At 41.6% G+C, this 21,320-nt stretch overlaps 1 protein-coding gene across 7 annotated transcripts in view; it reads left to right on the top strand.

The window, feature by feature from the left end:
* LOC117730350 (E3 ubiquitin-protein ligase RNF123) overlaps positions 1-20,771 on the top strand; it is a 97,824-nt gene extending 77,053 nt beyond the window's left edge. For all 7 annotated transcript variants that reach the window (XM_034532020.1, XM_034532021.1, XM_034532016.1 and 4 more), the window contains 3 exons: positions 5,955-6,049; positions 16,389-16,474; positions 20,144-20,771. In XM_034532020.1, the coding sequence (XP_034387911.1) occupies positions 5,955-6,049; positions 16,389-16,474; positions 20,144-20,243 (281 nt within the window). In that variant the 3' untranslated portion in view covers positions 20,244-20,771. The remainder of the gene's footprint in view (positions 1-5,954; positions 6,050-16,388; positions 16,475-20,143) is intronic.
* The last annotated feature ends 549 nt before the right edge of the window (positions 20,772-21,320 follow it).

Here is a 21,320-nt window from a genome sequence, read left to right as displayed (position 1 = left end):
TTGGTTGACCTCTAGTGTATTTCTCCAAAAAATACAGACAGTCTCCTCTTTTACTTGCTTTATTCTCCACACAATGTTCAAAGGCTCTTATAAATGTTCTGTACTGCAGAGGATCCCCGTCAAAAAATGGAATTTCTCTTGGTGGTAGTAAATGAAAGGCTTGTTGTTGGATAAGCAAAGTTGTTATTTCATTTTGCCTTTGTAGTAGGTGGTAGAGAGCTGATGTTTCGTCACTTCCTTTATGAGAGCGTTGAGACTGAATGACAAATGGATTTGTTTGCTGCACACAAGGATGATCCAAGAGAGATTTGAGTGATGTATTTTCCGGTTTCAGTTGACGGACCTTACTGTTGTCTTGTGTTACCTGTTCTTGTATATGTGGTTGTTGCAAATCCTATGTTGGTTGATATGCTTTGGCCTGTCGGCTGAGAGTGGTAGAGAGTTCCTTTAACTTTGCTCCTTTTTCAAAGTATGATACTATTCCATTGGATTGTGTATTTGACCAAGCTGTTTCTGATCTATTTAAAGACACAAACACACGTGCGCGCGCACATGGCCGTTCACGCGCGCACGTTGCCGTTCACACTCATGCATGTGGCGGCACATAGACATACACAGTCAGCAGCCTGCAGTTGTCTGTGTGGCCCACAACGTCATATAAATGAGAATCTGTGTATGTGTGTGTGTGTGTGTGTGTGCGTCTGTCAAACTGCACTAATGAGAACCTGTGTGCTTCCAACATCAAAAGTTGCCATAGTGAGTTAAAGCTACGGAACACCTATCAAACTCTCTCAAAAAGTCAGTTAACTGTAGCTCTGTTTCTTTGGCCAATATTTTTTGAGAGGAAGGATGACTTTATGAACAGATACTGTGAACGGTGGGACTGTAGTGTAAGAACTGTGTCTCTAGTGTAAGAACTGTGTCTCTAGTGTAAGAAATGTGTCTCTAGTGTAAGAACTGTGTCTCTAGTGTAAGAACTGTGTCTCTCTAGTGTAAGAACTGTGTCTCTAGTGTAAGAACTGTGTCTCTAGTGTAAGAAATGTGTCTCTAGCAGCGATTTAGAAATCAGGTCCGAGTGTCTGTGAGAAGACTCTTTGGAGGGAAAGATATAATGGCGCTCTATGGGGCAGAGAGGTGGACTTGCTCCCTCGTTAAGGCTTCTCTTGACAAATGTGGGAAACATTGTGGATGGCATAAAAAGAGTGAACATTGTGAGACTAAATACGTTTTATATTTTTTAGGACTTTCGGTTGCTCCCTCTCACTTTAGCAGTTGGCTCTCTCACTCTAGATCTGAACATTTCGTGCCATCCACTCCCATTATAAACTCTGAAACAGCCCGGAAATCTTCCGAAACCCAAACAAAGATTCCATCTAAACTGTGCTAGCTATGAAAAAATGTCCAATTGATCAAATAAGCGCCATCCTTTTGTTAACATTTTAAACTTCAAATCATTTCTCTACCTTAAAGTATGGCGAGTCACTGTGGGCACAAATATTAGCGTTGATTAGCGTCTTTTCTCGCAGTTTTTTGGCGTTTTGGGGGCCAAGCGCCGGTCCGATCTCTTAGATAAGTCATTTCACACGATTTCATTTCATTTCACACGATTCCCGATCAGGTCACACGTTTTGATGTATTTTGACGCTTTGGGATCCTTAGTGGTCCAAAGAATAATAAAAAGAAGCCCGCAGGAGAACATTCAGTGCAGCAGCCACACTGAATGTATGTGTGTATATATATATATATATATATATATATTAGACATGACAAGATGACAAAAATTAATCGTGATCATGATTTGCGATTAATCGCATTATGTGCAAAATTCAAGAATTAATTAAAAACTAGTGTTTCAGTGCTGTGTGACGCCTTTAAGTCGTACTTCATGGTCGTAGTACTCCGGTGATAAGATAACTCCAGTTTGAGTGGTTACAAATAACTTTGCTTTTATTAACTATGCCCTGGTGTATATTTGGATAGCTTTTCTCCCATTAACCTAGACCAATTGTCTTCAACGGTTTCTACTTCTAAACCGTCTACCTGTCTCTTAGACCCCATCCCAACGAGGCTGCTTAAAGACGTGTTGCCTTTAATTGGCACCTCTCTGTTGGATATTGTTAATGTGTCTTTGCTAACAGGCCATGTACCACATTCCTTCAAAGTAGCTGTAATTAAACCTCTCCTGAAGAAGACCACTCTTAATCCAGAGGTGTTGGCTAACTACAGACCGATCTCTAACCTTCCCTTCCTCTCTAAGATCCTTGAGAAAGTAGTCGCAGATCAGTTGTGCGACTTCCTACATCAGAATAGTTTATTTGAGGAGTTTGTCAGGATTTAGAAAACACCACAGCACAGAGACAGCACTGGTGAAGATTACAAATGACCTCCTAATGCATCAGATAAAGGACTCATCTCCGTACTGGTCTTGTTAGACCTTAGTGCTGATAAAGGACTCATCTCTGTACTGGTCTTGTTAGACCTTAGTGCTGATAATGGACTCATCTCTGTACTTGTTTTGTTAGACCTTAGTGCTGATAAAGGACTCATCTCTGTACTGGTCTTGTTAGACCTTAGTGCTGATAAAGGACTCATCTCTGTACTGGTCTTATTAGACCTTAGTGCTGATAATGGACTCATCTCTGTACTTGTTTTGTTAGACCTTAGTGCTGATAAAGGACTCATCTCTGTACTGGTCTTGTTAGACCTTAGTGCTGATAAAGGACTCATCTCTGTACTGGTATTATTAGACCTTAGTGCTGATAAAGGACTCATCTCTGTACTGGTCTTGTTAGACCTTAGTGCTGATAAAGGACTCATCTCTGTACTGGTCTTGTTAGACCTTAGTGCTGATAAAGGACTCATCTCTGTACTGGTCTTGTTAGACCTTAGTGCTGATAAAGGACTCATCTCTGTACTGGTCTTGTTAGACCTTAGTGCTGATAAAGGACTCATCTCCGTACTGGTCTTGTTAGACCTTAGTGCTGATAAAGGACTCATCTCTGTACTCGTTTTGTTAGACTTTAGTGCTGCGTTCGACACCATTGATCATGACATCCTATTACAGAGACTGGATCAGTCGATTGGCATTTCAGGTACCGCACTAAGTTGGTTTAAATCCTATTTATCAGATCAATCTCAATTTGTATTTGTAAACGATGAAGCCTCAATGACCATCAACGTTAATCACGGAGTTCCACAAGGTTCTGTGCTTAGATCAATTTTATTTACCTTTTATATATGCTTCTTTTGGGCAACATTATCAGGAAACACTCCATAAACTTTCATTGCTATGCAGATGATACTCAATCAGGTATGTTACCTGCATTATACGAGAGCGCCAGCTGCGGCACTATGGGCATGTGCCACGATTCCCTGAGGCTAACCCGGCCCACAGGATTCTCTCTTTGAGAGACCCTGTTGGGTGGAGGAGACATCGGGGTCGCCCATGTGCCTCGTGGCTTCGTCAGTTTGATTGTTAATTCGGTGGGATGGGGCTGGGAGACCCCGGGAGTACCGTCGGAAGGTGGACGCAGCAACGCGCTGTCTTGGCGGATGCCCCCATACCTGACCTGACCTGACCTGATACTCAATTATATCTATCGATCAAACCAGAGGAGACCAACCAGCTCGCTAAAATTCAAGCATGTCTTAAAGACATAAAAACATGGATGACTTGCAACTTCCTGATGTTAAACTCAGATAAAACTGAAGTTACTTAATTAATTAATTTCAATGATCTGGTCTATGTGGTTTCTGTAGATGGCATTGCCCTGGCATCCAACACCACTGTAAAGAATCTCGGCGTTATCTTTGACAGAGACTTGTCCTTTAACTCCCACGTTAAGCAAATCTCAAGGATTGCATATTTTCATCTACGTAACATTTCAAAAATCAGGCACATCTTGTCTCAAAAAGATGCAGAAAAGCTGGTTCACGTTTGTTACTTCCAGACTAGATTACTGCAACTCCTTATTATCAGGCTGCTCTAATAAGTATCTTAAGTCCCTCCAGTTGATCCAGAATGCTGCAGCTCGTGTACTCACAAAAACTAAGAAAAGAGATCACATGACTCCTGTATTAGCTGCTCTGCACTGGCTCCCTGTAAAATCAAGAATCACATTTAAAATTCTTCTCCTCACCTACAAAGCTTTGATTGGTGATGCACCATCATATCTTATGGAGCTTGTAGTACCATATTGCCCCACTAGAGAGCTGCTCACTAAATGCGGGGCTACTCGTGGTTCCTAGAGTCCAAAAAATTAGGATGGGAGCCAGAGCCTTCAGTTATCAAGCTCCTCTTTTATGGAACCAGCTTCCACTTTAAGTCCGGGAGGCAGACACAGTCACCTCATTTAAGAATAGACTTAAGACTTTCCTGTTTAATAGTGCTTATAGTTAGGGCTGAATCAGGTTTGCCCTGGTCCAGCCCCTTGATATGCTGCTATAGGCTTATAGGCTGCTGGGGGATGTTTTAGGATACACTGAGCACCTATCTCCTCTTCTCTCTCTCCTTATGGATGAATTTACATCTCTCCATTGCACCTTAACTCTGCTTCCTCCCTGGAGTTGTTCTGACTTCACATCTCATAGGGTCCATTGGACCTGGAGGTGTCTGATGCCTGGTGAGCCGGCCTCCCATTGGCCCTGCTGATGCCCCGCCCCCCTCCTCTCTACCTTCTTCTGTTTCATGGATTGGAGTTCCATTCATACATTGTCATATTCATGTAATGTGTTTATGTAACTCTGTAACTCTGTTCATCTGGTCACATGACATCTATTCATCTGTCCATCCGGGGAGAGGGATCCTCCTCTGTTGCTCTCCTGAAGGGTTCTTCACTTTTTTCCCTGTCAAAGGTTATTTTTGGGGAGTTTTTCCTGATCAGATGTGAGGTCAAAGGTCAGGGATGTCGTATGTGTACAGATTGTAAAGTTCTCTGAGGACAATTTGTAATTTGTGATATTGGGCTATACAAAATAAACTGAATTGAATTGAATTATTGACCTGATGAGAGATCAGTTGTTCCAGCTCCCTGCCCTCCATCCTGACTCCAGCACTGATCTCAGTGTCCTGCAGGGTCAACGGGCAACGACCCCCCCATCTTCATGGAGGGCACAAAGTGGGCTCTTTATGGTGGCCATTACACTTCATGTTCTTCTCCCAGCTTGAGGTTAGCATATCCACTGGTATCTCAAAGACTTCTCAGCCCACCATGACGAAGCGATTCTGAACGGAATCGGATGCCGCTCATGAAATAAATAACGAGAGCTGGATTATTTGCGTTGTTTTGTTGCAATCGGAGAACAGCAACAAACCTTTTCTTTGTTTTTTTCATGTTTGTGGTTTATATTGGGTGCTTCAGCTGAAACTGGATCTCTGAGTGTTTCCCAGATGTCATCATTTGCAGATTCGCCGTCTCTCACTGATCTCGTATCTGCCCTCGGATCATCTTACGCGGGGAGCGTTTTCGGGTGTTAAATCCCTTTAAGGACGATTTCAACTTTATATTCATATTTCATATATTTAATTTTTTGTGTGTTTCTCTCAGCAGTTTGTCAAATCTAGAAGCCGAACAATCGTCAATAATAGCTTTTATGTTGTATTTAAAAAAAAAAAGTAAAACCATTACCCTGAACAAACAGTGTCCATATATTAATATCTATATTAATTATACTCTGTTGCGCCAGTTGTATTGTGCCATTCGTTCATGTCGCCAAACTTTAAATTACAACGGTCACAGTTCATTGTCTATCTTGAGATGCAATAAGTGATGATGCTTCAGTGTCTTCATCAGTTTTATATTTTGTCAAAATCTGCAGTGATTCTGTTTGATGTAACGTACAAAACACAGAATGTCAACATAATGGACTCCACCCATCCAACAGGTCCAACACCTCTTATAGTGTGTGTGTGTGTGTGTGTGTGTGCATGTGTGCGTGTGCTTTTCCACCAACAGACACCGACTACATCAGCGAGGAGGAGAAGCAGAAGGTGGAGCTGATGTTGACGTTTCTCACCGAAGAATCCAAACAGGCTGCAGCCAGCACAGCTGTGAGTACAAACAGCAGCATGCCACCCGTCACCGATTGGCCCCGAGTTCATGGTCATGTGACTCGAGCAGCAGCTTGTTACTCCTGAAACAGGTTTACTACAGCTTCATGTTTGTGTCGGCCAGAAATATATTAGTTTGTGTTCCAGGTTTTGTTAGCATTAGTTGAGGGGAATCTCAACTAATCTCAGTCAGTAGGAACAAACCCCTCTGGAAAGGAAGGTTTAGGAAAAAGGAAAATATTGTTGCATGGGAGCTGCTTAAGGTGGCAGTTTGGTCCAGACCAGGAGGCAGGGTTAGGGGTTCTATCCAATGCGGAAGTGTCTTAAAACCTTAATTCTCTCTACTGACCACCAGGGGGTGAGTCCTCTAGTTGTATAGAAGTCTATGCTTCATGTCCTAAAGCTGCATTCTCTCTACTGACCACCAGGGGGCGACTCCTCTGGTTGTATAGAAGTCTATGCTTCATGTGTTAAAGCTGCATTCTCTCTACTGACCACCAGGGGGCGACTCCTCTGGTTGTATAGAAGTCTATGCTTCATGTGTTAAAGCTGCATTCTCTCTCCTGACCACCAGGGGGTGACTCCTCTGGTTGTATAGAAGTCTATGCTTCATGTGTTAAAGCTGCATTCTCTCTCCTGACCACCAGGGGGTGACTCCTCTGGTTGTATAGAAGTCTATGCTTCATGTGTTAAAGCTGCATTCTCTCTCCTGACCACCAGGGGGCGACTCCTCTGGTTGTATAGAAGTCTATGCTTCATGTATTAAAGCTGCATTCTCTCTCCTGACCACCAGGGGGCGACTCCTCTGGTTGTATAGAAGTCTATGCTTCATGTGTTAAAGCTGCATTCTCTCTCCTGACCACCAGGGTGCGACTCCTCTGGTTGTATAAAAGTCTATATAAATGACTCTTCTCTCTTGATTTATTCCGAGTAAACATTGTAAACATTAGTTTTTGGTCTCAATCTCTAGTTTCAAGTCTTCTTCAATACAGCATGATGTTCATTTAGTAAATTATGGTCATTTAGAGTCCGACAGACCATAAAGCGGAGTATGCTTTAGGGCGGGGCTACAAGGTGATTGACAGATCGCTGCCGCTACCAGAGATGTATACAACGTCTCTACGTCACTCCTCCACATTCTAAAAATGGTAACTTCCATTTACCGGTTGCAAAGAAAACAACACGCCATAATCCAAGATGGCGACAGCTTCCAAACACCAGTACGCAAACCAACGGGTGACGTCCACTTATTATTTGCAGCCTGTGGTTTATTATTTGCAGCCTGTGGTTTAGAGGAGACAGCCTGCTGCCCTCGTGGATGAAAAGCATTTCCTCCCCCGCAGTGGAAACCCCATAATTTACTCCAGCACAGAGAGAAAGCATTTATTATTGATAAGGGAATGAAGAGATGGAGGTGAAGGAAAGTTGTCTGAATTCTCTGTTGTTGTTGTTGCCACGTCACGCTTCAAGAACCAGTAGATCGAACCTCTTGGACGGTGTTATTAGATCCTGTCGTAGATGTGCAGGGGGAACCAGTCGGAGGAGAAGTGCAGCTTCATTTCCACAAAGCCACTAATGGTTCTCCGCAGAGAGGCGATGCACTCTGCTCTCGGCTCGATGCGGGAAATGACTTTCTCTTTAATGTCGGGTGGGTTGTGCACATGATTGGAAAGTATTCTCAGGTCCAATCACTCTGGCTAATAAATGGTATATAGCTGTGAGGCAGGAGTCATTTATTAATATCCAGTACAGATGAAAGACAACTGTGCTCTTAGGAAACTGTTGCCAGTTTTTATTTTTTACCTTCTACAATCTTAGTTTTTTTTTTTTATTGTATGTGAATAAACAACCCAAGAACAATTATATTAGAACTTTATTTTACATATTTTCAGATTTCTAGAGTTATAGATATCTATAACTAATATATATTAAACAAATGTAATTTTTTTATTTTTATGAAGCCTTTTGTACAAAATAAAATAATAGAAAACTATATAACCACAATTTTTATGAATGAATCCGAAAACATTTCATGGACCCCCCCTGGAACATTATGTTGCTCCTGAAAATTATTTTTACAAAAACCCACTAATAGAGTTTATAGAGCAGTGAAATAAAGCACCTTCACATCACTTGATGGAGTAGTGCACATCGAGTTGAGCCTTCTTATTAAAGCTGCCCTGTGGGCGTTTTGACCTTTTAGTAGCCCCGCAGCTTTATTATTCCTCCTGGACGCAATATTTCAGGGACTTTTTTCATATTTAACCAGAAGAGATTTGAATGTTTGCATGATTTGGAGCTCACATTTGTTTTTGCCTGTAACTTAAGATGTGTAAATTTACCTAGAAAGGTGCGGGTCTCTCACCAGGCTTTGCTCCAAGAGAGTGGGTGTGTCCTGTGCGTTCTGTCAGCTGTTAGCCAAACAATAACAAAGTGTGGGCTTTATAATAATAATAATAATACTTTATTTAGCGCTGTAGACACTCAAAGACGCTTTACATAGGGCATAGACAAACAGAACTAAACTAAATAGAAAGACAAGGAGCAAACAAAACATCCAGAACATTTTGGGTAAGATCCGTACACATCCTCTGACCTCTGACCCTCACATCGGAACAGGAACAAAACCCAAGAGGAGGCTCCCTCGGTCAGGATGGACAGAACACATTCAATGCATATTGCACATTCATACACACAAAAGATTTGTATAAGGAGAGTAGTGAGCAGAATAATGATTATAACAATAACAGCAGCAGTGGATATAGTAGAATAATAACAACAATACAAGCTTGCGATGATATCAGTAATAATAATAGAAATGTGACGAAGAATAATAATAATAATAATAATAATAATAATAATAGTAGCAGTGCAGCACCACAGTTTAACAATTGTGTGAGTCACAAAAATAAACCACGAGAGGTTCTTAAGCATGCAGCCATAGCGGCCATCCAAAAATACGTCAACAGACGTGGAGGTGCACGCTGTCCTCACATCTCCTGTCAACAGACGTGGAGGTGCACGCTGTCCTCACATCTCCTGTCAACAGACGTGGAGGTGCACGCTGTCCTCACATCTCCTGTCAACAGACGTGGAGGTGCACGCTGTCCTCACATCTCCTGTCAACAGACGTGGAGGTGCACGCTGTCCTCACATCTCCTGTCCACAGACGTGGAGGTGCACGCTGTCCTCACATCTCCTGTCCACAGACGGGGATGTAAATTAATTTATTAATTTATTCACACACAGGCGCACGAGGACGCACATTCCTCATCACCGTACAGGAACAATTCTTAATGCGTCCACATTTTATTGAGTCAACAGTTGCATTGTACAGTTCCTCTGTCTTTATTTAATATATATATATATATATATATATATATATATATATATATATATATATATATATATATATATACACACACATATACATAATTTATGCACATAAATAATTATCAGCATGCATGCACGATAACCACCAATCTGCTTATGTCTTTTTTTTTCCCATAATTGTGTCTGTCGTGTACTTTTGTATATTTGCTTATTAAGACTGAGTTGTTTCGAGGAAGATGACTTCCAGCTTTTAGAACGGTTGAAAAATATGATTTGTATGTAAAGAAAAGAGCAGGGGGACATAGTATTGATCCCTGTTGGACACCTCTCTGCCATGATAGGCCAAAATAATAAGGGAGTTGGTAGTTTAATACAAAAAACATTTGTGTGCAGCAGTCCTGTAGCCAATCAAAGCTCTTTGAGTGACAACATAGATTTGACTTCATACGTTGTCTTGTTTTAATGTACCATGTATCAATAACTACGCCCGTCCCCCTGGCTACGAATACAAAAACTTTCAACGTATCCGAGGTTTGCAGAAGCTTACAATGCCAAAAACACAGACCTGCATCCGGACCGGACCGCCTCCCATGCCTCCCTAACGCGGTCACCTCCCATGGTGTCGACTATGGCAGCTTTGTCAGTCCTCTTACGCTTCAAACTGGGACCAACCAACATGTTTAGATTAAGGCATCAAAAACACTTGGTTAGGTTCAGGAAAAACTCACAATTCTGGTGAAATAAGTATGTTTTTTTCGTAGTAAAGTCGGCTTCTTTACGTATGAGATGTAAGTGAACTATTGGTTTTCACAAAAACAGTGGTTTCCTGGGTGAAAGTCTTTGATGTATTTGATGATGTCGCTCAGACTCCCGACTAAACCTGACAAAGTCTGAGGCTATGTTGTTTTTTTTGTTAATTGTTCCACAAAGTTATTCACTGCTTTGGAAAGACTTTCTCACACATAAAAAAAACTCAGAATATGGCGTATAGATCCTACTGACTGATACGACACAGGTGTAGTGGTAGCCCAGCCTCCGTGTCACGTCCAGGCAGAACGCAGGACACAAATGGAGGGTCTTCCAGGTAAAGTTTATTTGTAAGACTGACTCTCCAAAAAGGAAAAAGCAGGGCTATAAAAGATTATCAAAAAACAAAGATCACTCCACTCTTGGAGGAAAACAAAAACACTCCTTAAAAACTGGAGGCACTACGAAAGATTATCTAAACCAAAATCACTCCTTACGGAGGAAACAAAAGACTATGAAAACTTTAACAAACAACCTAAATCTAAGACACAAAAACTTACAAAATCAAAATCACTCTCTGGGAGGAATCCAATGAAAACGGAAACGATGGCTTGGTATTTCAAGAGTTGGTACAATGGCAGGACTAGAGGGACTGCAGGGCTGGAGGGGACGCGGGCTAGAGGGACCGCAGGGCTAGAGTGACCGCAGGGCTAGAAGGACCGCAGGGCTAGAGTGACCGCAGGGTTAGAAGGACCGCAGGGCTAGAGTGACCGCAGGGCTAGAAGGACTGCAGGGCTAGAGTGACCGCAGGGCTAGAGGGACCGCAGGGCTAGAGTGACCGCAGGGCTAGAGGGACCGCAGGGCTAGAGTGACCGCAGGGCTAGAAGGACCGCAGGGCTAGAGTGACCGCAGGGCTAGAAGGACCGCAGGGCTAGAGTGACCGCAGGGCTAGAAGAACCGCAGGGCTAGAGTGACCGCAGGGCTAGAAGGACCGCAGGGCTAGAGGGACCGCAGGGCTAGAGGGACCGCAGGGCTAGAGTGACCGCAGGGCTAGAAGGACCGCAGGGCTAGAGTGACCGCAGGGCTAGAAGGACCGCAGGGCTAGAGTGACCGCAGGGCTAGAAGGACCGCAGGGCTAGAGTGACCGCAGGGCTAGAAGAACCGCAGGGCTAGAGTGACCGCAGGGCTAGAGTGACCGCAGGGCTAGAAGGACCGCAGGGCTAGAGTGACCGCAGGGCTAGAGTGACCGCAGGGCTAGAGGGACCGCAGGGCTAGAGTGACCGCAGGGCTAGAAGGACCGCAGGGCTAGAGTGACCGCAGGGCTAGAAGGACCGCAGGGCTAGAGGGACCGCAGGGCTAGAGGGACCGCAGGGCTAGAGGGGACACAAGGACAGAAACGAACACACTGGCACAGGACAAGGGAGACGCCGACTATAAGTACACATGAGGGAAGTGGAGACAGGTGGACACAATCAGGAATCAGGGATGACAATCAGACAGGTGACACATGAGGAAGGACAAGGAACCTGAAACGAGAGGAGAGTTACTATTTCAAAATAAAACAGGAAATGACAAGACAAAAAGAAAAATTATAAAACAAACCCAACAACTTCACCGCGGTGCGACACTCCGGGGTTCTGCTACTACGCCCCCGGTGCTCAGCAGAAGAGTCAAATAAGCAGAAACTTTATTTGAGTATTTGTTGTTCTGGCTGTTTTGTGAATAATCCAACAAACCGTGTTTCTGAACCCTGCTCTGGAATAATCCAACCAGATGGCGAGGTCGTCCTTATCCAACAGAAACAAACCTTTATACAAATGTCCATCTGTGGGGAAAATATCTCCAGATGTCTTCAGCTGCTGGACAGGTTTCTGCGTCATCTACAGATGATTAACCGTGGATGTGAAGGCATTGTGTGGATTGGAGTCCCACCTGCTGTAATTAAGGACATGGGGACATTAGTGTTAACACATTGTTAAATCTTCGGCTCGGCTGATAGTTCGAAGCCCTGCAATGAAAGACCTTTAATTCAATGCTTTTTTATTTGTACATGGTGAGGTTATAAAGGGGAAGCTTTAAGCGGCTCTTCTGGAGATTGATGATTTAAATGCAGCAGCAAGACATGTGCTTCCTGGTCAGTATGTTTGAAAGGCTCTGTACCAGTTCTCTTTTTTTATTGGAGTGACCTTCATCTGGTTCCTGCCCACTCAGCACTGGATGTGACGGCTGCAGCCGGACAGAAGCACTCTGCGCATTCAGGAGAACATGCAGTTTGACCTGCACAGGGTTTTTTCTTTCTTTCTTTTTGTACAGATACTTTGAACCTTCCTGACTCAGCCTCATCCTCCACGGCTTACACACACACACACACACACACACATACACACACACACATACACACACACTGGCTGCCTTTATCCACTCGCCTGAAAAAGTCATGAGCCTCCTGCATTACTCTTACCTACATTACCCACAATGCACCACTTTATCTCTTACGGTTGTGTGGTAGATTGTGGTGTGCTGTGCTAGAAGCCACTACAGAGGTCTGGTGCACTCGCATCTTCTAAATCTCCCAAACCTCCTGTTGGTTTTCAGGTTGTCCGCCCTTCTGGTTCTTTCTCGTAAACGTGAACGTCTTGCGCACATTTCTAAAGAAATTGGTACAAAAGGTCCACTGCCACTTGAGGTTGAACTGATTAGAATTTGGTTGTCGAAAGAACACCGTGACCTCCCCTAAAATGAGTTTTTCACTCAAGAATCCACCTGCTAATTATGACAATTTCACACAAATGTCTATCGATATTAAGTGATGACATTTGGATGTGGAATGCAACTTGAGGAGGCAGAAAGTCTAGTTTACCTTTTAAACTCTTTTCTCTTCCCAAACCGACACCGACTCCAGAAACAACCCTTGATGCGACCTGTTTTCACACAGCTCCCTCATGGAGACACCAAAGGGCATACTACTCCTTTTAACTTGTGCAGTTTCCCAAAACATCTGGAAACACCTGGAGAACCTCTGGGGTTCAGTTTGAATGCATGACGATATACCAGTGTCGGTTGGAGAACAAACTAAGATGCATTGACTGGTCAAATATGAGGATTTATAGCTCATCACAGTGAACTGAATACATTGATCTGTATGACGTCACCACGAACTCTGTGAACGATAACTGACAGATGATGCAGTTGTACTTTTTTATCCTCACATGATTCCTTATTTACAACACTCCTCATCATCATAGTACTCCACTGTCATCTGTTGATGTTTGCCCTTAACAAGCTGCCACACTTATTTTTGGCATCCCTCGGCTCGCCCTGAGACCAGACACATATTCCTCTCCACACGGGTATTTCAGGATTCAGATGATTGACGGCTCCCTGAGCGCATGCACCAATCACATCCCACCGTTGCTCCTCTGGGCCCCTCCTCCGCTCAAAACATCGGGGCTCAAACATGAGATGCATCTTAGTCAATGCATCTCACGCACATTAATACTGGCCTCTCTTGCTGTGCCTTTGCTGCATGTGACAGATTGCATTGTGATATTTATTTTTTTATTTCGCCACTTGACAGTGTCTCTGAACTCAGCTGTGACTGAACGCCTGGGGAGACTTTTGTTTTAAATTTGGCACTAACGTCAACTTTAACTCAAAAATAAACTGATTAGGATTTGGTGGTCGAAGGTCACCATGACCTTACAAAACATATTTTGGGCAGTAATCCAAGACTTTATTTTATAATTCCCTTCTATGATGAACATTGCTGCTGAGGCAAAGTGTCTCTTTGTGGTAGTTCTGAGTCTTTAGTCATTTGTTGAGTCTATTTGTGGTCTGTTTGAGTCATTATGGTCATTTCTGAGTCTTTGTGGTCAGTTCTAGTTCTTGTGATCTTTTTTCCACTCTCTGAGTCTTTGTGGTCGTTTTTGAGTCTTTATGGTCAGTTTTTGAGTCTTTGTGGTCTTTCTGAGTCTTTGTGGTTGTTATGAGTCCCTCTGTGGTTTTTTGCATCTTGTTGTTTTTGTGGTCAATTTGTGTGTCTTTTAGTCGTTTGGGGTCTTTGCGGTTGGTTGTGTGAATCCATGCATGTACAGACGACACTCTGTGTACACTCTGATGAAACAGCACCGCCTGGATTCTTCAACGCCACTTTCATCTGCGGAAATACCGGATTAAAACAAACTGAATAGAAGTCTGTGGAGCATTTGAATGTTGATTTTAAATAACTGATACTGAGCTAGTTTCTGAATGTGTATTTTTTAATGAATGATATGTTAACTGTGCAACAACTCTTCAGTTTGTGGTGGTTTTGTGTCTCTTTGTGGTCGCTCATGCGTTCACCGTGTCCAGATGACAGTTCTGCCTCAGGGAGATGTTCATTTTCTTTGTGTGTGCTGGTCTGTGTGCGATCTGATGAAACAACATCACCTCCTGCTGCTTTCATCTTCACTGGCCTTCAAATCACGAAGAGATCTTTGTTGTATTTCCTTCACTCTCTCATCTTTTCTGTCTCTCAGTCTCTTGTTTCATTTCTCATCCTTTCTGTCCCTCACTTCCTCCTTGAACTCTGTATGACTTTTGAATTCTAACACATTTTTGAACACAAAAGGCTGACAGAGGCTGCAAATTCAAATTCCATCCAGTTGACAGATGGATTTGGGGGCATATCATATAAAATCAGAGCATGAGGTGATGTCTTAAAATGGTTTGTTTCTGGGTGGACGAAGAGGGGGGACGGAGAACATTTAAATAAACTCAAATATAAAAAATAGTAAATAATCAAAACAGTAATATTAGTATCAATAGTTTAGCTAACCATTACATACATGCACATATACACTGACAAATACATAAGCATTTACATAACCATCCACATGCATATACTTTGACACATGCACTCCAAAAGGAGGATTGAAGGGGGAGGACTGACGGCTAAGTTAAGTACAATTAAATGATATATGCACTAAATATATCAAATAAAGTAACTAACATAAAACAAAAAAAGGTATCATTGGTAAATTTGCAGTCATTTCTTCCATTGTATGAACCTTTCTGTCACCACTGAGTTATTGTTGATGGTTTTGCATCCTTCCAGTTCACAGTTATAATTTTCCTGGCAATCATTAAAAATATACGCAGACTTATCATGAGAAAATAAACAATGAGCGCTTCATGAGTCCGAAAATATGGAGATCACTTCCTTTTTTTGTTTATTGTTTTGCGTGCAATTAATCAAGATAAAGAGATTTTAACGTTTATTTTATAATAAAGTCGGTAAATTCTCCTCCAGAAAAAGGTCATTTTGTTTTTTTGTGGAGGAAACCAGTGAAGCTGATGTTGGAGTACAACCATATGTTATGCCTGTGAGTGTGAAGGGAGGAGGAGGGAGTGGAGGAGGACACGAGAGGGAGGATAAATGGTGGAGAGAGAAGGAGAAGAGAGAACACGAGAGGGAGGATAAATGGAGGAGAGAGAAGAGGAAGGAAGGAGAAGGAGAAGAGAGAACACGAGAGGGAGGATAAATGGAGGAGAGAGAAGAGGAAGGAGGGAGAAGGAGAAGAGAGAACACGAGAGGGAGGATAAATGGAGGAGAGAGAAGAGGAAGGAGGGAGAAGGAGAAGAGAGAACACGAGAGGGAGGATAAATGGAGGAGAGAGAAGAGGAAGGAGGGAGGGAGAAGAGAGAACACGAGAGGGAGGATAAATGGAGGAGAGAGAAGAGGAAGGAGGGAGAAGGAGAAGAGAGGTCAAGGAGGTGGAAGATGAGGAGAGAGAGTGAGGGTGACGAAAGGAGAATGGGAGGATGAGTGGAGGAGAGAGATGGGAGGAAAGGAGGAGGAAATAGAGCAGGGATGAAGAGGGAGGAAGGACTGAGTCACTGAAAGTGAAGAAAGGTTGTAAAGTGAAAACATAAGAAGTGAACAGATGGAAGAAAAGTGACGAAAAAGGCTGAGAGTCGAGAGCGGGTGTGATGATGATGATGTTGATGTAGACGCCCTTCAGAGAGGAGTTTTTCTCAACCGCTTTGGTGTTAATGCAGATGTCCCATGATGCACTGGGGCATATTCATAAAAACTTTGTCTCTAAAAGGTGTTTTTGAACGGATATTACATATTAATAGTTCCCTCTGTTTCCAGTCTTTATGCTAAGCTATGCTAACATGCAAGAAAGAGAAGATTTTATTATTATTATTATTATTATTGTAAAAACAATGATCAAAAACATGCAGAGCTGTCAACGTTTTTCTTTCTCCATCGTAGCCGACCAGTGAGGAAGACCTCTGCCCCATCTGCTACGCTCACTCCATCTCCGCCGTCTTCAAGCCCTGCTCCCACAAGTCCTGCAAGTGAGTCCGCAAACACCCACGACACACACACACACACAAATAGACCACACACAGGTTCTTTAATGTGTAACCCCCCCCCCCCCCCCCCCCCCCCCCCCCCCCCCCACACACACATGTTCTTTCATGTGTAACACCCCACACACACATTTCATCTCCTGCCTCCTCACTCACAAACGCTTACTAAAGTCCTGCAGAATCTGGAGGACAAAAATTTCTGTTGCATGAATCACGAAGTATGATGCTCAAATATAATAATCTAAAAACAAGATTATAAGAAATTATTTAAGAATATATATATATATATACATATATTCTTAAATAATACTTTGTGACTCATATATATATATATATATATATATATATATATATATTATTAGTTAAATAACCCTAACCATCACAGAGAAAATACAGTTTTCTCCTCCAGTATCCAGTAGAACATGTGATCATGTGATCAGTAAATCATTTGATCAGTAGAACATGTGATCATGTGATCAGTAACTCATGTGATCAGTAGAACATGTGATCTGTAGATCAGTAAATTATGTGATCAGTAGAACATGTGATCAGTAGTTCATGTGATCAGTAGTTTGTGTGATCAGTAGTTTTTGTGATCAGTAGATCGTGTGATCAGTAGATTGTGTGATCTGTAGATTGTGTGATCATTAGAACATGTGATCAGTAGATCATGTGATCAGTAGATCATGTGATCAGTAGAACATGGGATCAGTAGAACATGGGATCAGTAGAATATGTGATCAGTAGAATATGTGATCAGTAGAACATGTGATCAGTAGAACATGTGATTAGTAGAACATGTGATCAGTAGAACATGTGATCAGTAGTTCATGTGATCAGTAGTTTGTGTGATCTGTAGAACATGTGATCCGTAGATCGTGTGATCAGTAGATCGTGTGATCAGTAGATCATGTGATCAGTAGAACATGTGATCAGTAGATCATGTGATCAGTAGTTCATGTGATCAGTAGAACATGTGATCAGTAGTTCATGTGATCATTAGAACATGTGATCAGTAGATCATGTGATCAGTAGAACATGTGATCAGTAGAACATGTGATCAGTAGTTCGTGTGATCAGTAGATCATGTGATCAGTAGTTCGTGTGATCAGTAGTTTGTGTGATCAGTAGATCATGTGATCAGTAGTTCGTGTGATCAGTAGTTTGTGTGATCAGTAGTTTGTGTGATCAGTAGTTCATGTGATCAGTAGTTCATGTGATCAGTAGAACATGTGATCAGTAGTTCATGTGATCAGTAGATCATGTGATCAGTAGTTCATGTGATCAGTAGTTCATGTGATCAGTAGTTCATGTGATCAGTAGATCATGTGATCAGTAGATCATGTGATCAGTAGTTCATGTGATCAGTAGTTTGTGTGATCAGTAGTTTTTGTGATCAGTAGAACATGTGATCAGTAGTTTGTGTGATCAGTAGAACATGTGATCAGTAGAACATGTGATCAGTAGAACATGTGATTAGTAGTTCATGTGATCAGTAGAACATGTGCTCAGTGAAAATAAGTACTGTCTGAAGGTAATTGATAACGTTCTCCTGATGCGTTCAGGTCTAATCTAGTAAAATGTAGTGTTGGTGATAAACTAGAATAAATCCAGATGTTTCCACATGAATATAAAATAGATATTAGAGATGAATTATGAGCTGTTTAACTTCCTAAAGCTCATTGTTACACTTCATTAAGAATGAAAGAAAGATATATGTTTGAATCAATAATATTAAATCTTAATCATTTGAATTTTGTGTTTTTATGAAGAAAAAACAAAGTAAAAGTACAACATTTAAGAATTGTTTATGTTTTACTGAGAGTTAAGGTAAGTATATTCTGGATCCTCGTAGACCAGCTGCTCTAATCAAACAACAAAGGGATCTTTATCTGTTAATATGGATCAATGATCGGCTATTAGTAAAAACAAAACCTGTGATCAGGGATCTGTAAAAGGTATTTTATTTTATTTTATTTAAACATACTGCGATCTGTATTCCGAGAGTTTCTTGATCCGTTCCATCCGTTGTGTATGTGTACATATATAAAGTTGAAATATTTAATAAGAGTGGCGAAAGCCAATCGGCGTTGAGACGCTCATCATTGACGTCGGTGACTCTAATTGGCTGCTGCTCCTCTAGAGCGCTGGAAGAGACAGTCATCTAGACGTAGTCGTGAAAGTCACCGAGCTGTGTGAGCCTACGGGTGATGTTATGTATAAATATATATATATATATGATATTAATGTTATGAAGCCAGACATGAGGGCTTTTGATTATAAAGTATAAAGCAGAATTGGTGGTTATTTCTTCAGCTCTACGGCGCGAATGAAACGAATGAACCACAACTAGTCGGGCGAGTAAACTCGCGCCAGTAATATTCACAATGCTTTTGGTGTGAACGCAGCATTAGATTCTCATTGCTGAGCTTTCAGGGTCAATGGATTTCATGAATGAAACAAAAAAATATTGAACACATAATGTTGTAAAAATAAATAATTATGAACTGATTATATTTCATTTGTAATATATTTTAATATATATAATAAGATAAAAATAATGTTGGATTCCTTAATGTCTGCAGGAGCCTTGTTCATCGATCTAACCAACACGCATACAAACACACACACACACACACACGCCGTGAGTCAGCTGTTTGGTAACTGCTGATTGTGGCTGAAAACCCCGCGTGTGGGCTGCCGACCTCGCGTCATGCCTCGATGCATATTTCATGTTATCCCGGAGGTGCGCTTGATTTAGCTGCCAGCTCAGCAGCCGTATGGATTATCCGGGCGCTGATTGAGAGCGCTGTCACGAGGAGTAAACCACAACGCTGATTTGTAATCCGCGCCGAGGCCAAACTCGGGCTCGCTTTCACCCCCCGACCTCGTGGCCTCCAATACTAATAGTAAATAGTATAGTACTAATAATACTAATAGCCGATCATCCGTGATCCATATTCACAGATATAGATCATGTTGTTGTTTGATTAGAGCAGCTGGTCTACAAGGATCCAGAATATTAAAAAAAACATCTAAATGCTTCTTTTGCTTTGTGTTAAATTTAGTGTTAATTATTTTTTTTTTTCTTTATAAAAACAAACAATTCATATGATGAGGAATTACATTATTATTAGTTTTAATGATGTAGTGTAAACAGCTTATAATTCATCTCTAATATCTATTTTATATTCATGTGAAAACATCACCAACTCTACATTTTACTAGATTACACCTGAACGCATCATGAGAACGGTATCATTTACCTTCAGCCAGTACTCATTTTCACTGAGCAGAGCCTGAACGCATCATGAGAACGTTATCATCTACCTTCAGCCAGTACTCATTTTCACTGAGCAGAGCCTGAACGCATCATGAGAACGTTATCATTTACCTTCAGCCAGTACTCATTTTCACTGAGCAGAGCCTGAACGCATCATGAGAACGTTATCATCTACCTTCAGCCAGTACTCATTTTCACTGAGCAGAGCCTGAACGCATCATGAGAACATTATTATATTCTTCGAACACATTAAACAAACATGTTAATCAGTGATCTTTTGTTTTGAGGTTCTGACCTTTGACCTCCACATACGTGAGAGGAGACGTATCACATGGTTATCTAAATGTGTTTTGTTGCTGTCTTCTGTGTAGAGCCTGCATCAACCAGCATCTGATGAACAACAAGGACTGTTTCTTCTGCAAAGCCACCATCACCGGGGTGGAAGACTACAGCAAGCCAGCCGCCTCCTAACACACACACACTCACACACACAGACACACACACGTTAGCTGTTACCTGTGTAAGGACTGAAGTGTCAAACCGTCACCCATTCCAAAGCACATCAGAGAACCCAAAGATTTCTCACAGAGGTCTGTACTGTGTGTGTGTGTGTGTGTGTGTGTGTGTGTGCAGGTGCTATTGTTTTTTGGGGGGGAGAATGATGAAATAACTTAAGAACAGATGCATTTCGAGAGCTTTGCAAAGTGAGTCACGATGTGGTGAAAAGGGATTATCATTTTCAATGTTTTGATTAATATACAGTATATGTAGCCTGACGGCGTTGGTCATGAATACATACTATTAATAGTCCTTTCCCTCCAGCTCAGAGGTCCTTATTGTACATTTGATCCGACAGCTTATAGTGTGTTCCTGTCCAGTGAAAACCTTGTATCTCCAGACGTGTTGATGTTGAACGTGTTCGATGAGCTGAAGGATGCAGAGTTTCTTTTATGTGTTGAGAAAAAACATATTAAGCAAAATAAAATATTTTAAAAAGCCTCCTGGATCAGCTGGAAAGCTGTTCTTTCTCTTTAGAGATACGTGTGAAGATCTTATGGAATATTAATGCATCGCTGTAGCTCACACCGGCCGACAGGATATAAAGGAGCTCACAATGCAACATACACATCAATGCAGCTGCAATATTAATCAAATATAGAGTAGTTATTGTATACTACAGTAAAGGAGCTGGATACTTTCCAAGATGAATCAGATTTTCTTTTTAAACAAGATCAAATAAATATATATTTAGATATTTTAAATAAAAAACAATCTGATGAGGAAACATCTCTTTGTGTTTGAACCTTTAATCCGGATTCATTAGTACACATTGTTTTATTTTGAAGGTTGGAAACCGCCATTTCATTTCAGGTTTGTGTGCAGTATGTTTATATATATGTATGTGTGTATATATGTATGTATACAGTATGTATGTGTGTGTATATGTATGTGTATGTATGTGTATATATATGTATGTGTGTGTGTGTATATGTGTATATGTATGTGTATGTATGTGTGTATATATGTATGTATACAGTATGTATGTGT

This window comes from Cyclopterus lumpus, chromosome 5 (genome assembly GCF_009769545.1).
Source record: "Cyclopterus lumpus isolate fCycLum1 chromosome 5, fCycLum1.pri, whole genome shotgun sequence".
NCBI lineage: Eukaryota > Metazoa > Chordata > Actinopteri > Perciformes > Cyclopteridae > Cyclopterus > Cyclopterus lumpus.
Note: the sequence above shows the minus strand (reverse complement) of the source record. Positions and strands in the feature narration are given on the sequence as shown.